This window comes from Aythya marila (genome assembly GCF_965140915.1).
Source record: "Aythya marila genome assembly, chromosome: 9".
Classification (NCBI taxonomy): domain Eukaryota; kingdom Metazoa; phylum Chordata; class Aves; order Anseriformes; family Anatidae; genus Aythya; species Aythya marila.
The window spans coordinates 4,329,594-4,341,648 of NC_139050.1; the positions used below are offsets into that span (position 1 = coordinate 4,329,594).

Here is a 12,055-nt window from a genome sequence, read left to right on the forward strand (position 1 = left end):
TTAGTGAGCATGGAGCCAGCTGAGAACAGAGTACAATATTAAAAGGAACAAAAGAGGAGAGGGGAACTCTCACTGGTACCTACAAATATATTTCCCAAAGCACACCATGAAAGAAATGATTGAGACAGAAAGAAAGAAGAGGACAAAGAAAGATGAGAATATGCCACAGGTGGGAAGAGCACGAAAACAATCACCCATCATTGTGCCAAAAGTCTCAATTAATAGGTGACAGGTATGTAATTTTGTTTTAAAGGCAAAACTGTATCATAAAAGAGATGTTGGCAGGTTTAGAAAATAAATGCCAAATGTGTTCAGTCTTGCCTTTGAGCAGTGTTTCTTTTCAGTTGTCTTTAGTTTTTGTAAATTTTATTTAGTTTCCTGCAGTTCCCTTGCCAGCTCTGTCAGCTCTGGCCATAGATCTGAGGGATGTTGGCCCATCGCTCCTCTAACGGCTGCTTGACTTCTCCGCTTTGCTCAGGGCAGGTTACTTGTTCCCCAGCAAGACAGGCCCCTGCCTGCTTTAATTGCTTCACAGCCACTCTGGCACCAGCTAAGGTCACTCTGAATGACTGCAGCGAAGAAACAGCAGTAACTCCAGCCAGTGTTATTGTGATGGCTTTTAAAATGCAAAGAGAGCAGAGACCCAAGATGTAGCACTGCAGACACCTTTCAACTTTCAAATAAACTTAGAGAAAATGCAAGTGTAAAACTCAACCGTTGCTTTTTATGGTCTTGTCTCCTTTTAATTTAAACCTCTTCTGTTTAAGAAACAAAGGCACATAGAAAGTGTTTTTGCAGTGGCAAAGCAAGCCAATGCACATATTCTAAATAGGAAAAAAACAGTCTGATTTTGCCCCAGATTTATGCTCCTTGCTGCATTTGGCAATCTTCCCCCTTCATTCCTTCTCTGGTTCAGTTGCCACTGCCTCCAGCAGTGGTCAGGCATGGCATGGGGAGGGCATGGATGTTGGGGGAATACTGGAAGGTCTTTAGAAAGGAGCTAGGAGGCTGGACTTTGTGAACTGTCACACAGAAAAGAACAGATCACAATCTGACTCTTAAACTGACAGAAAAATCCCTTGTCCTCTTTTAGGCATGGAGATCTTTGGAGAAATTCCTGAAAAACCTTGTTCTGTTCATTTCTAGTCATCCCTGTAAGATTTCCCTGTAAAATACCAAGCCTAGGACAAAAGGCTGCAGTTTGCAGTTCGCAGCTTGCAGAGGGTGAGTCACTGTGAACATCCGTGGCAGGGGCTGCAGAGAGGAAGAGGAGCAGAAGGAGGTAGTGAAGCTCTTCAGCTGTTTCACAGGCATTAGCAGTGGGGTTGCTGCTGAAGAGAGAGGGGCTGTGCCTCAGGGAAAGCATGTGGGTCCAGGAGCAGGAAAGCTCTTGGAAAGAACATTTTGGATATCTGCAACCTGATTCAAAATCAACTCCTGCAGAAGACAACCAAAAGAGTCCCACTAGATTAGTTCTGCATACAGATCCATACAAACATGAATAATGCAGCACTGGTGTCAGTGATACAGAAAGAACATTACTGCTCTTTACTGGCTTCTTTTTTAAATAGTTGCTTACTTGCTCTTGGAAACTTTTTATTATAAAATCTCATCTCAAAAATTTAGGATGGGAGATTCTCAGTTGCGGAATCCAGTCTACAAAACTTCAACAAAATCCACGTAATGAAAAACAGCACTAGCAGATCAGTATCATTTGCAAGGTTGTACAGGTGCTCTCCTTCCTCCACAGCTCCTGTCCTGACCCCACTGCCCCATGGAAGTCTGCTGGTAGGACTGGGATTTACATCCCAGTAGGAGTAAAGCTTCTGGCTGGATCCACATAAAATTACACTGACTTTTAGGTAGGGTTTTTTTAGAGCTTTATGGAGTATGTGATGGGTCCTTCTCCCCTTAGTGGATATTCTACAAATGGGGATCTCCAAAGAAGAGTCTTTGATGTGACCATCTTCTGTCCCAAACTCTGATAAGCACTTGAAGAAAAAACTTCTGGATGCTCTTCAGAAAAATCTTATCCTGAGCATTTACTTGAGGATGGCACTCATGGCATTAGATGCAACCAGGCATGTCTTGCAAATACTAACCTATTAAAGCAATTCATTGATTTCCCTCAACAAATGATGCAATTACGAATGTGCCTATGGAATTCTATGAATACACATCTATGACTTGATTTTCCTTCCAAGCAATCTCTGCCTAGTCCCTAGTGAACAACACAGCTTTAAGATGAAACCACCAAATGAAAATGAACAGCCAAATATTTTAAACTATTGCTTTTTATTATAATTACACTGGAGCACAAATAAATAAGCACTAAAATATTGTAAAATATTGTCAATGCACTAAAGAAAGCAGAATTGATCTTCAAACAACATCTTATTACTTCAGAAGTATCAAAGTACATTTAATTACATCTTACCTAAAAAAATCAAGTACAAAAATGAAAAGAAAATTAATATGTATTTATACTGTGTATATAGAAACGGCTAGTAATATATGATTACAGTTAGCCTCTAGCTACTCCTTACTCCTACACAATCTCAGGCACATACCTGACAATTTCTAATGAAATATGAAAAAAAGCAACATGACATTCAATTTTAAGATATTGGTAAATGTATTACATTGGAATGAACACAGAATGATTTCATTTTATTTAAAAACCCTGTCATTTAAAAACATAGTGCTGTTGTCCACTTAAAAAGAAACCCAAACAAACAAACAAAAAAACCATACCATTTTATACCATTTGCTTTAATTTGTCATAAGGAGCAATAAAGTAGACATACATTGGCTAATATACGTAAACACATTTTTAGTGCAAGAATAACAAGACCTGTGACTTTACTGTGCTTTCTTGAAATCACAGTGCACTTTACACAAATTGCTACACAATAATGTTTAACTTCAGGAGTTTAAAGCAAAATAAGTGCATACCAAACAATTTCATATATACAGTCTTCATAAGTGTGTGTATATATGTGATCTGTATGTATATACAGATTGCATATTTATACAGACTACAGCTTCAATGAGTGCGTGTAACTAAGCACTGTCATTCACCCTGTGACACAGAAACTGCTGAGACAATAGGTGACATGGGAAATGTGTGAACAGCATTTTGACAGCACGCTCTGGGCAGTACAACACACCTTTTACTCAAGCGATTGGGTGAGCCAGCAATCACCGGACAGAAGGAAACGCTTGTCGAGCCCAGGTCTGTCTGTGACCTTTGGAAATCACTCAGCCTGAGCCTCACTCCCCTCATGATTCTCGCAAGCGTGAGGTTCAGTCCACATTTCTAAAGTGCTTGGAAGGTAAGTGCTAAGTTATATTTTACTTTTTCATGTGGTGTCACAATTTAAAACAAAAAGCCATTGTTTCCATGGGATACAATGGAGGTCTGGAAGCACATGGGCAGTTATTTAAGGACAACATAAATAGCATTGAGTAATAGAAGCAAAACATTGAGTGGCTTTTATGGCAGGCTGAATGTACAAGCAAGTCTGTTTACGACAAGAATGCTTCAATTCCCTGATCATTATTCCTATTACGCGTTGATATGAAAAGGACACAACATGAACAAACACTATTAAACACAGTAACTGTTCACATTAATGTTTGCCATCCTCCAAAGGGTTTGACACCGCAGCGCCCAAGCATACCCACGGGTCTGGACTGCAAAGCCAGTGCTTCGGCAGAGCTTTGAAGTGACTGCTCCAGGAGGAGAGCAGCGCGGAGAAGAAGTACCGGGACTGCCTGAATGCTGGCTTTGATTTTGTTGCCAGAGATTTAGTGCTGCGGAGGGAAAAGGTTGAGCTGAGTATTTCACACATGGTTATGAGAAGTTCTTCTCTTGCCACATAACAAGGAAGACAAAGCATAAACGCTTTCTGAACAATGAACCTGTTATCTCAACAGATTTCTCACGACCAACAAGTCGTCTTCTTTCCAGGAGATTCTGGAACTTTGCGAGATCTCTTGAGTTTTTCTTCTGCCATTTTCTTTCTTTAAAAAAAGAGAATAAGCAGAATGTACAGTTGGTGTCGTGGATGTAACATGTATTCAAAGATTCCTTCACAGCCTCTGGAGTTTTTCATTTCTTCTGTCATTTGGGCTGTGAGGGGCTCTTTAAATCTGCATTTCAATTGCGTACCCATTCCAGCCACTGTATATTCATAACACACACAAATATTTAATGCACACATCTATGCGTATAAATAGAGAGATACATGCATATATACATATATATGTGTGTATACATATGCATATATACATACACAATAATGCTAATATACATACACACATATAAACACACACTTTATCTTTTACAGAAATCTCAGTTTGGACATCAAAATATACATTAGTTAGTTATAAAATATTTAAAAACTTTATTTCAGAGGCTGAAAAGAAACTACTACTGATAAAGCATTACTCAAACTCAAACTTTAGCAATATAGATTACAAAAACCTTCTAAAATTTGATATTTTTGGTTTTTTTGATCAGCAATTACAGCTGTGGCAATGCTGTCAATAGAATTTCAAAGAAAAGCCAATATAACAAGAAGTTTCAAACAACACACCTTTTCTTCTCAGAGAATATAATACTAAAATGATTGTTTTAAAGAGGAACTTTTGTGCTACCAAATTTCAGACACATAGAAATTTAAATATACAAAATATATGCCATACATTTTTTTTTCCATTCCACAATTCCACAGCAGTACAAGTTTCCCTCGTTCTCAACAGCTTCTTTTGGAAGATTTTTCACCTCATAGATTTCACCCTCATAATCAGCATAAGCCATCTTTTTCTCCCGTTAAAACCAGGAGGTCATAATTCTTTGGTCATGACATAATGTTCTGTTAAAGTGGGTGTGATATAATACGGGATTGTAAGCCAATTGCAGAGGCAGCCAGGGAGACGACGTGGCGTACCTGGGAGGATGGATATATGGCCTCTGCTCCCAAACCACATGAAATCGAGGGGAGATCTCCCTACCAGCTTTTGGGGGTCTGAATGCCAGCTTTCATAGGCAACACAAGGTAATCTGACACAGGACGTGTTGCTGGATTTAAAACTAATAAACATGTAAACAGGTTTTGTCACCTTTATTTTCTGGACCAAAGACAAATGCGGACAGGAGCCATGGCTGCAGGGCCACGGCCTTGACCTGCTAACGACTGGGGCTCCTCGCCACGGGCTGTACAACGCTCAGTCACAGTGAACCATGGTCTCCGCTAGCCAGCTGAAGGTCATGAAGGAGGAGTTTCTGTTGCAGGCTTTTCTGCAGAAAATTTAGTTTCCCTTCTTGGCCAAATAATTATAGCTGGAGATTTTAATAACTGATTAGGATAAAACCAAGGGCAATTTATGCGATTACGAGAAAACTGATACAGAACAATTCGTGTTGTAAATGCAACTTGGGCATCCACATCAAGCACTTGTATTTGCATTGCTTGCAGTTTTGTTGTTTCCCACCAAAACTCTCTCCCTTGTCCAGCCCTCCCCCAAAACAGCTAAGGATGTCTAATGAGCACAACTCTAGGTAACTTCTACAGCCCTAGCACCGAGTTGTTTTGTACATTGTCATGTTAAACAAAAGGTACAACCACATGCTTTGTACAGAGTCCAAATCTAGGCAGGTAAGAGAAATAAAATGGTGGAAGGGGGTCAGGGGAGAGCGTTAGAATACCACATAGAAAATAGTTAATAAAACAGTATAACAGTAACATTATATAGTAAAATTCTTCATAAATTTTTTTGAATTTATAGATATATATATATTTAAGCAGTGTCATTAGTTTGGGTGTTTTCAATATATCGGCAAAATATTTACATTCTGATATCTTCTGGATCCAAAAAAAATCCTGGATAAATATGTATGCCTTAATCCAGTCAGAAACTTAAATCTCTCTCTTGATTGACAGGTGAGCACTGTATGGGTGTGTTTTTCCCTAGGAAGTTCACCACCTGCAGGTAAGTCTTACGTTAGAGCCTTTGCCTTATTAAGAAAGCTGGCTACCTGTGCATGGTGCAACATGGTGGAGAGGGCATCCTCCACCTGCCTGTCAAATTGCAGTGTCCCAGAAAACAGTCTGTTGTTTGGAGTAAGGAGGAGGGCTGTATTTCTTGGTCCCGGTATTCTTTTTCCAACTCGGCAAAATAGGCATGCTGTCCTGTTTGCAGAGTCCTTTTTCTGATTTCTGTCGAGCTTTTATTTCTTTGCAGAGGCAACGTTTTTTCTCAATCATATCCAGCATTGTATGGTCCCCTTGCAACCACTGCATGCACGTCACCTGTTAGGGGGAAAAAAGGATAGAAAGAAAGGAAAGAGAAGAAAAGCATACAAATAACTATTTGGCCATGAATTGATGACATTGTTTCTTTCCAAGTTAGCATTACTCTTGAAATACTCTCATTTGTCTCACAAACAAAAAATCTCTATGCCAACAACAGAAACAAAGTCAGTCTTCACTTCTAACTACTACCCTATGGGGAAAAAAATGGTAATAAAAGGTCCCCCTTCTAACTTCTCCAGAGCACTGAAAGCTAATAAAGATAAATGTTTTCAGCAAACTACCACTACTTGGATTTTAAATGATGGAATAGATCTTAAAAAGGCACATGGATCTTAACAATGTCCTTAAGTTGTGGAAATAAAAAATTCTATACACTCAAAACCATGTTTTATATTGCTTTCCAAATCCAATCTGTCACATTAAAAGCATGGTGTTAACACTAGTGAGTATCAAGCTAAATATAACTCTGTGTTTAATTTTTTTTTAAATGATTTAATGAACTCCATGCGAATTATATGGATTAACCTATCCTCCTCTATGATGATATTTCATTAACTGGAAAGCATCAACTGTTTAGAAACTCCATGTCTTCACACATGTAGAATATTTCAAAACATGATCCTGATCCAGAAAAAGAGGTTAGCATATGTTTAGTTGTAAGTATATGTCACAGCCCCGCCAAAGCCTGAGAAAGTGGATTCATTAGAGTTCAGTGGGGTGCTCACATGATTGAAAATGTGTGTGCCTTCAAATGCTTTAGACTGGAACTGAAATGCCAAATACTAAACTATCTTGAAAGGGCTTATCGTATTTGGATCACACTCTGTATACCTGCAGAACAGAGAACTTCCTCTGAGCACTTACTTGCAAATCTGAAGTGATTTCTTAAGTCTCCCAAAATCTACTTTCCACATTAGTCATAAATTAAGGATTTGTAAGTAAATGCATGCCATACATTTGCAGGGGCTGTCCAAGTACATCTCTGATCTTGTCATGCAAATGCACATGTACAGTAATACTTTGGCAGCATTTTATGATTCATGAAGGAAACGTGTGTTTATTATTAGGAGTCTGTGAGTATATTCAACAATGCATATACATTCCGATTACAAATCTGAAAATGCTAAGTGTGGGCATGCACCAAGTTCCTAGCACAGGGGATTGGTCTTCTTAGAAGCCAAAAAAGAAACTGTCATTGACTTCTACAGCTTTTGTGGTCAGCTTGAAATGCATTTAGCTTTTACGGACAAATAGATAATGTTCAGATTATAGTAAGAAATAAAACAAAAAGAATAAACGTGAACAAGAAAAAGTAAAAGCAAACCATGCAGCCAAACAGAAAAATAAAGAGAATACAGAAAAGTAGTTTTCTTTCAAAAACAAAACAAAACAAAACATGTAACAGAATGTTTTTAATGCCTGACACAGAATAAAAGAATTTCAGATAAAATTACCTTTCTTTATACTGAAACAAAAACAAGTTTACCTTGCCTTATACATTAAATAGTATTTTGGGTACCTTGCCTTATACATTACATAGTATTTCAGGTAGACCACAATAGGAACTTTACTCACAAATGTTCTTAAGAATTTAGAGTTACAGGGGCAAAGTATCTGTGGGGTATCCTCCTGCACGGATGAACTAAAAGCCTTCTGGAAGCCCACCACGCCTGCTCTTTCTAATACCATCCTTGGGTTTCACCTCAGTGGTGATCTAATGCGGTGCAGGTGTGAGGCATGCCATCTGCCACGACCTTCAGACTTTCTCTCTTTGGGTGCCCAGGCCTGATCCAAAACTCACCGAAACGGAGAGACTCGCTCCTCCCCGCCCCCCGGGCGACTCCACGCATCTTTGGACGAGGCCCAGTGTGGGGCAGGTTTCCTGCCATGCTATTCATCGGTGACGTGTTACTACTTACGCAGCAGTGTCTTCGCTTTGGCTGGGTCCTCCTACGTGGGGCAGGACAGGGACAACACAAGTGTGCACACAATTCGTTAAACACAACATGGACAACACACGGTGGCACACTGCCTTCTGGGCTGAACCTGAGGGCAACAGCACTCGGGTGCCAACTGCCCCTTGCAGACATCAGGAGCACCTTCTCCTCCACAACCATGCCGTCAGCAACCAGCACGCTAACACCAGCCCCTCGCTGCCTGTGCTCACTTCAGTTCCCCCGCATCGCGAGCACGGCCCTGACACGTCCGACAGTGCGAGGTGCTACCTCTACGCCACCCATGCTCCCGCCATCGCACTGTGCACAGGGTGGCCAGCACAGCGTTGTCTGGTAGCTAATCCTCTTCACGGGATGCAAGGGCTCGGAAGCAGGATTTTGACATGCTAAGCTCTAAAATACCAGTTGCAGCCTCCCAAAGATAGAAGTGGTGTTGCAGAATGTATCAGTTACACCGACACTCTGCCACCCCCTTAAACAACAGCCCCTAAAATAAACCTAAGTGTAGACAGCTCCCAAATCCTTTTTTATACTGGCCACCATATTGTGTAGCAGTTAGAGAATCACTTACTATGACAAATTTGAGTATTTCCACATTCCAGGACAGAGGTTTTTAAGACTGGTGGTTTTTTAAATGTTATTTTTGTTTGAGGGCTAAACCTTCCATACCATACACAGGTATGACAATAATCACAGAATCATAGAAACACAGGGTTGGAAAGGACCTACAAGATCATCTAGTCCACCCGTCCTCCTATCACCAATACTACCCACTAAGCTACTAAAGCATATCTTGTAGCACATTGTCCAGGTGTTTCCTGAACACCACAAGGGATGGTGACCCCACCACCTCCTTGGGCAGGCTGTTCCAGCACCTGAACACTCTTTGAGAGAAAAAGCGTTTCCTGATATCTAATCTAAATCTCCCCAGGTGAAACTTGTGGCCATTTCCTCGAGTTCTATCTTTAGCTATCTGGAGAAGAGACCGCCCCCCCCTCCTCATCACAACCTCCCCTCAGCCTCCTCTTCTCCAGACTAAGCAACCCCAGCTCCCTCAGCTGCTCCTCAAAAGACTTGTGCTCGAGACTGCTCACCAGTTTTGTTGCCCTTCTCTGGACACGCTCCAGGGCCTCGATGTCCTTCTTGTAGTGAGGGGCCCATGTTGCTAATACGAAATCCCAAAGAGTCTTATCTACATTTTCAGTGTCTGTTGGACAAACCGTGGGCACCAAGGCTCCCAAGCCAGCACAGCACTCAGCACAGCTGTGAAATCACAGCAGTAACCTTTGATGACTTCAGTAGGGCTACTACTGAGGTGTTTAAAGCTTAAGTGTTTAGCACTGTGGACTTAGGCCTAATCCTTTCTGTGACTGCTGAACTGATGGGGCTCACGCTTTGCTCCAGTACTAATTCTTTTCATATCCTCCCTCCTTTCTGGCTTCAGCTGGCTCCTCTGGTCATGCACCAGGTTGTTAATATCACTGCTCTATCATAACAAAGGATTTATTTAATGTGAGAGACACACAAAAAAATAATGATGTTACAAGTTAATTTATAGAAAAAAGTAGAGCATTTGTACTATGCACAGCTATATGACTCTCCTGTTCCTGGAGGACCCCAGAGCACATGGGACCTGTACGCATCTGGCAGCATGTCAGAGCTTGGCTGCAGATGTGGATGTAGGCACACAGGCGCAAAACCCATCATGCTAGCAGCCAACGAGACACAGCACAGGAGAAGCAAAGTTGATTTTGACTGAAGAGTCTTGGCCCAAAGCCTGTTCTTAATGAAAAGGGAAGGACGAGGCAGCATCTACCATGAGGCCTGTAAGAACAGGAGGGCTCTCCTGACCACTCCGTATCAGGTGGATCAGGCTGCCACACAATCACTTATGAACTGTGAAATTTGCTGATTCTTCTTGTTAAATTATCTGGGGCCTAAGACACAATTTATCTTCAAAATCAGAGAGAGCAAGGATTTTCCTCAAAAATCTTATTTAAAGCAAATGTTTGTTCCAAACTTAAACATCAGCAACAACAACAAACATCAAGAAACCTCTTCCACTACGCAAAAGTGAATTCTTCCACACAGTTTTAAACACCAAGTTTCTGAAAGGCCTTAGGAGATATCAATGTGTTGTCACCTTACTTTTAGTACCTGCCCTTATTCCTCTGATATTTTTATTCCCAAAACATTAGAAATAACTTTTATGATGATCTGTTAAACACTCTCAGATTTTACATTGGCAGTGCCCCAGAACAAGAAATAACATTATAAACCACCTTTCAATTAAGAAAAAGCAGTAACTCCAACAACTTTACACATCCTCAAAACACAATGCAAAATATTTCCTCTTAGAAAATCTTTCTGAGTAAAAGATGGAGTCCAAAAGATCTCTCCCGGTGAGTGTTTCAATGCTTTATGAAGATCTGAGAGACAAAAGAGACAAACGCTATCCCTCATCACAGGAAGTGTGACTGGTGTATTTTTGTGTGTGTAGGTACCCCCATTAGCAGCGGGCCTGTCTTTATTTCTTCTGACCTCACTGGACTGATATTTTGCATCATTCTAGAAATACATGAAACAGTCCCAAGGGTTTACAAATTTGTAGTTAAATTAGATTGCCCTGACCAAGATCACAGCACTGTCTTGGGGCAGTGGTTTGATGGGCAGAACATGTACAGCCCAACAGCTCTTAGAGGACAGGTCCTCCAAGCAGAGGGCAGTACGCTCCACAACTCTCCACCACATCAGAATTTATTGAGAAAAACTCATAATCCTGGAGAAAACCCAGAAGATGCTTTGGGGAACAGGCAGTGACGCACGCTGCCAGGCCCAGCCTGGTGTCACAGCAGACTATTTCTATTTTCTCCTGCCCTGGCATGGGCTCTGCCCTGGCCCTGGGCACCCCTACGGCTCTGGCAGAGCGATGCTGGCCCAAGCAGCCTGCACTTGCATTGCTGTGCCCATCAGGCAGGCAGTGGGTTCACAAAGTGCTCAAATGTGGATGTCTAAGCAAGAAACTTAAAACTAACATAATTCTTCCCCTTTTCTTAACTAAGCATAATTGTTTTGTTCAGCAAAGAGAATAACAGTTATGGATGGAAAAAAGGTAGAAGGAAATATTCTCTAGTAACATGATTAAGCAGTTATTGATGGATGTGATTTTTCACACCTGCTAGCTGGAGTTACAAAGTACAGCAAACATCTTGCATCTCTTTGTTGGTGACAACTGAGAACATGGGATAGGACTTTCTGGCCCTTCAGGAATTGGACTTTCACCTGGAGGCCACAACGTGCCACACGAAGTGCACGAACGTAGTGCACAAGCAGTTCTTTGTGAGTTGCTAAACACATGCATGCTACTGAAGAAAGATGCAACACCTTTGAGCTTCATACAAACCAAATGATCCCATATAGCACAGCCTTTCCACATGAAAAATACAAGGGCTGTGAAAAGAAAAATGTGGAAGCCAGACTGAAAATATAGAGTGAAATATCCTCAGCACCAGGCCTGGAACTCTGTTTCTTAAGTGTGATTAAATTTTACTTGCTTTGTGTGACAGATAAAGAGATTCATAAATACGCAGATAAGGCTCTCTCTTGGGAAAAAGACTTATGTGCAATCCAAGTCCCACTCCTATCCTTTTGTCTCAAACTGAGCCCCATGAAAGATTAATTGTGAGCCCCAGGCTTGGGGCAGGCAGGTGCCCTGTGCTCCTGCTGCACTGGGACAAGAGGAACAAGTGCAGGGTGTGATTCTGCTCGTCTGGACCCAAA

General features: G+C 41.2%; 1 protein-coding gene across 1 annotated transcript in view; it reads right to left on the reverse strand.

Annotated features, from left to right (window-relative positions):
• Nucleotides 1-6,089: 6,089 nt before the first annotated feature.
• NYAP2 (neuronal tyrosine-phosphorylated phosphoinositide-3-kinase adaptor 2) overlaps nucleotides 6,090-12,055 on the reverse strand; it is a gene marked incomplete at its 3' end in the record, with an annotated part of 128,438 nt that continues 122,472 nt past the window's right edge. Inside the window, exon 6 of the mRNA XM_082766846.1 lies at nucleotides 6,090-6,317. Within this exon, the coding sequence (XP_082622972.1) occupies nucleotides 6,090-6,317 (228 nt within the window). The remainder of the gene's footprint in view (nucleotides 6,318-12,055) is intronic.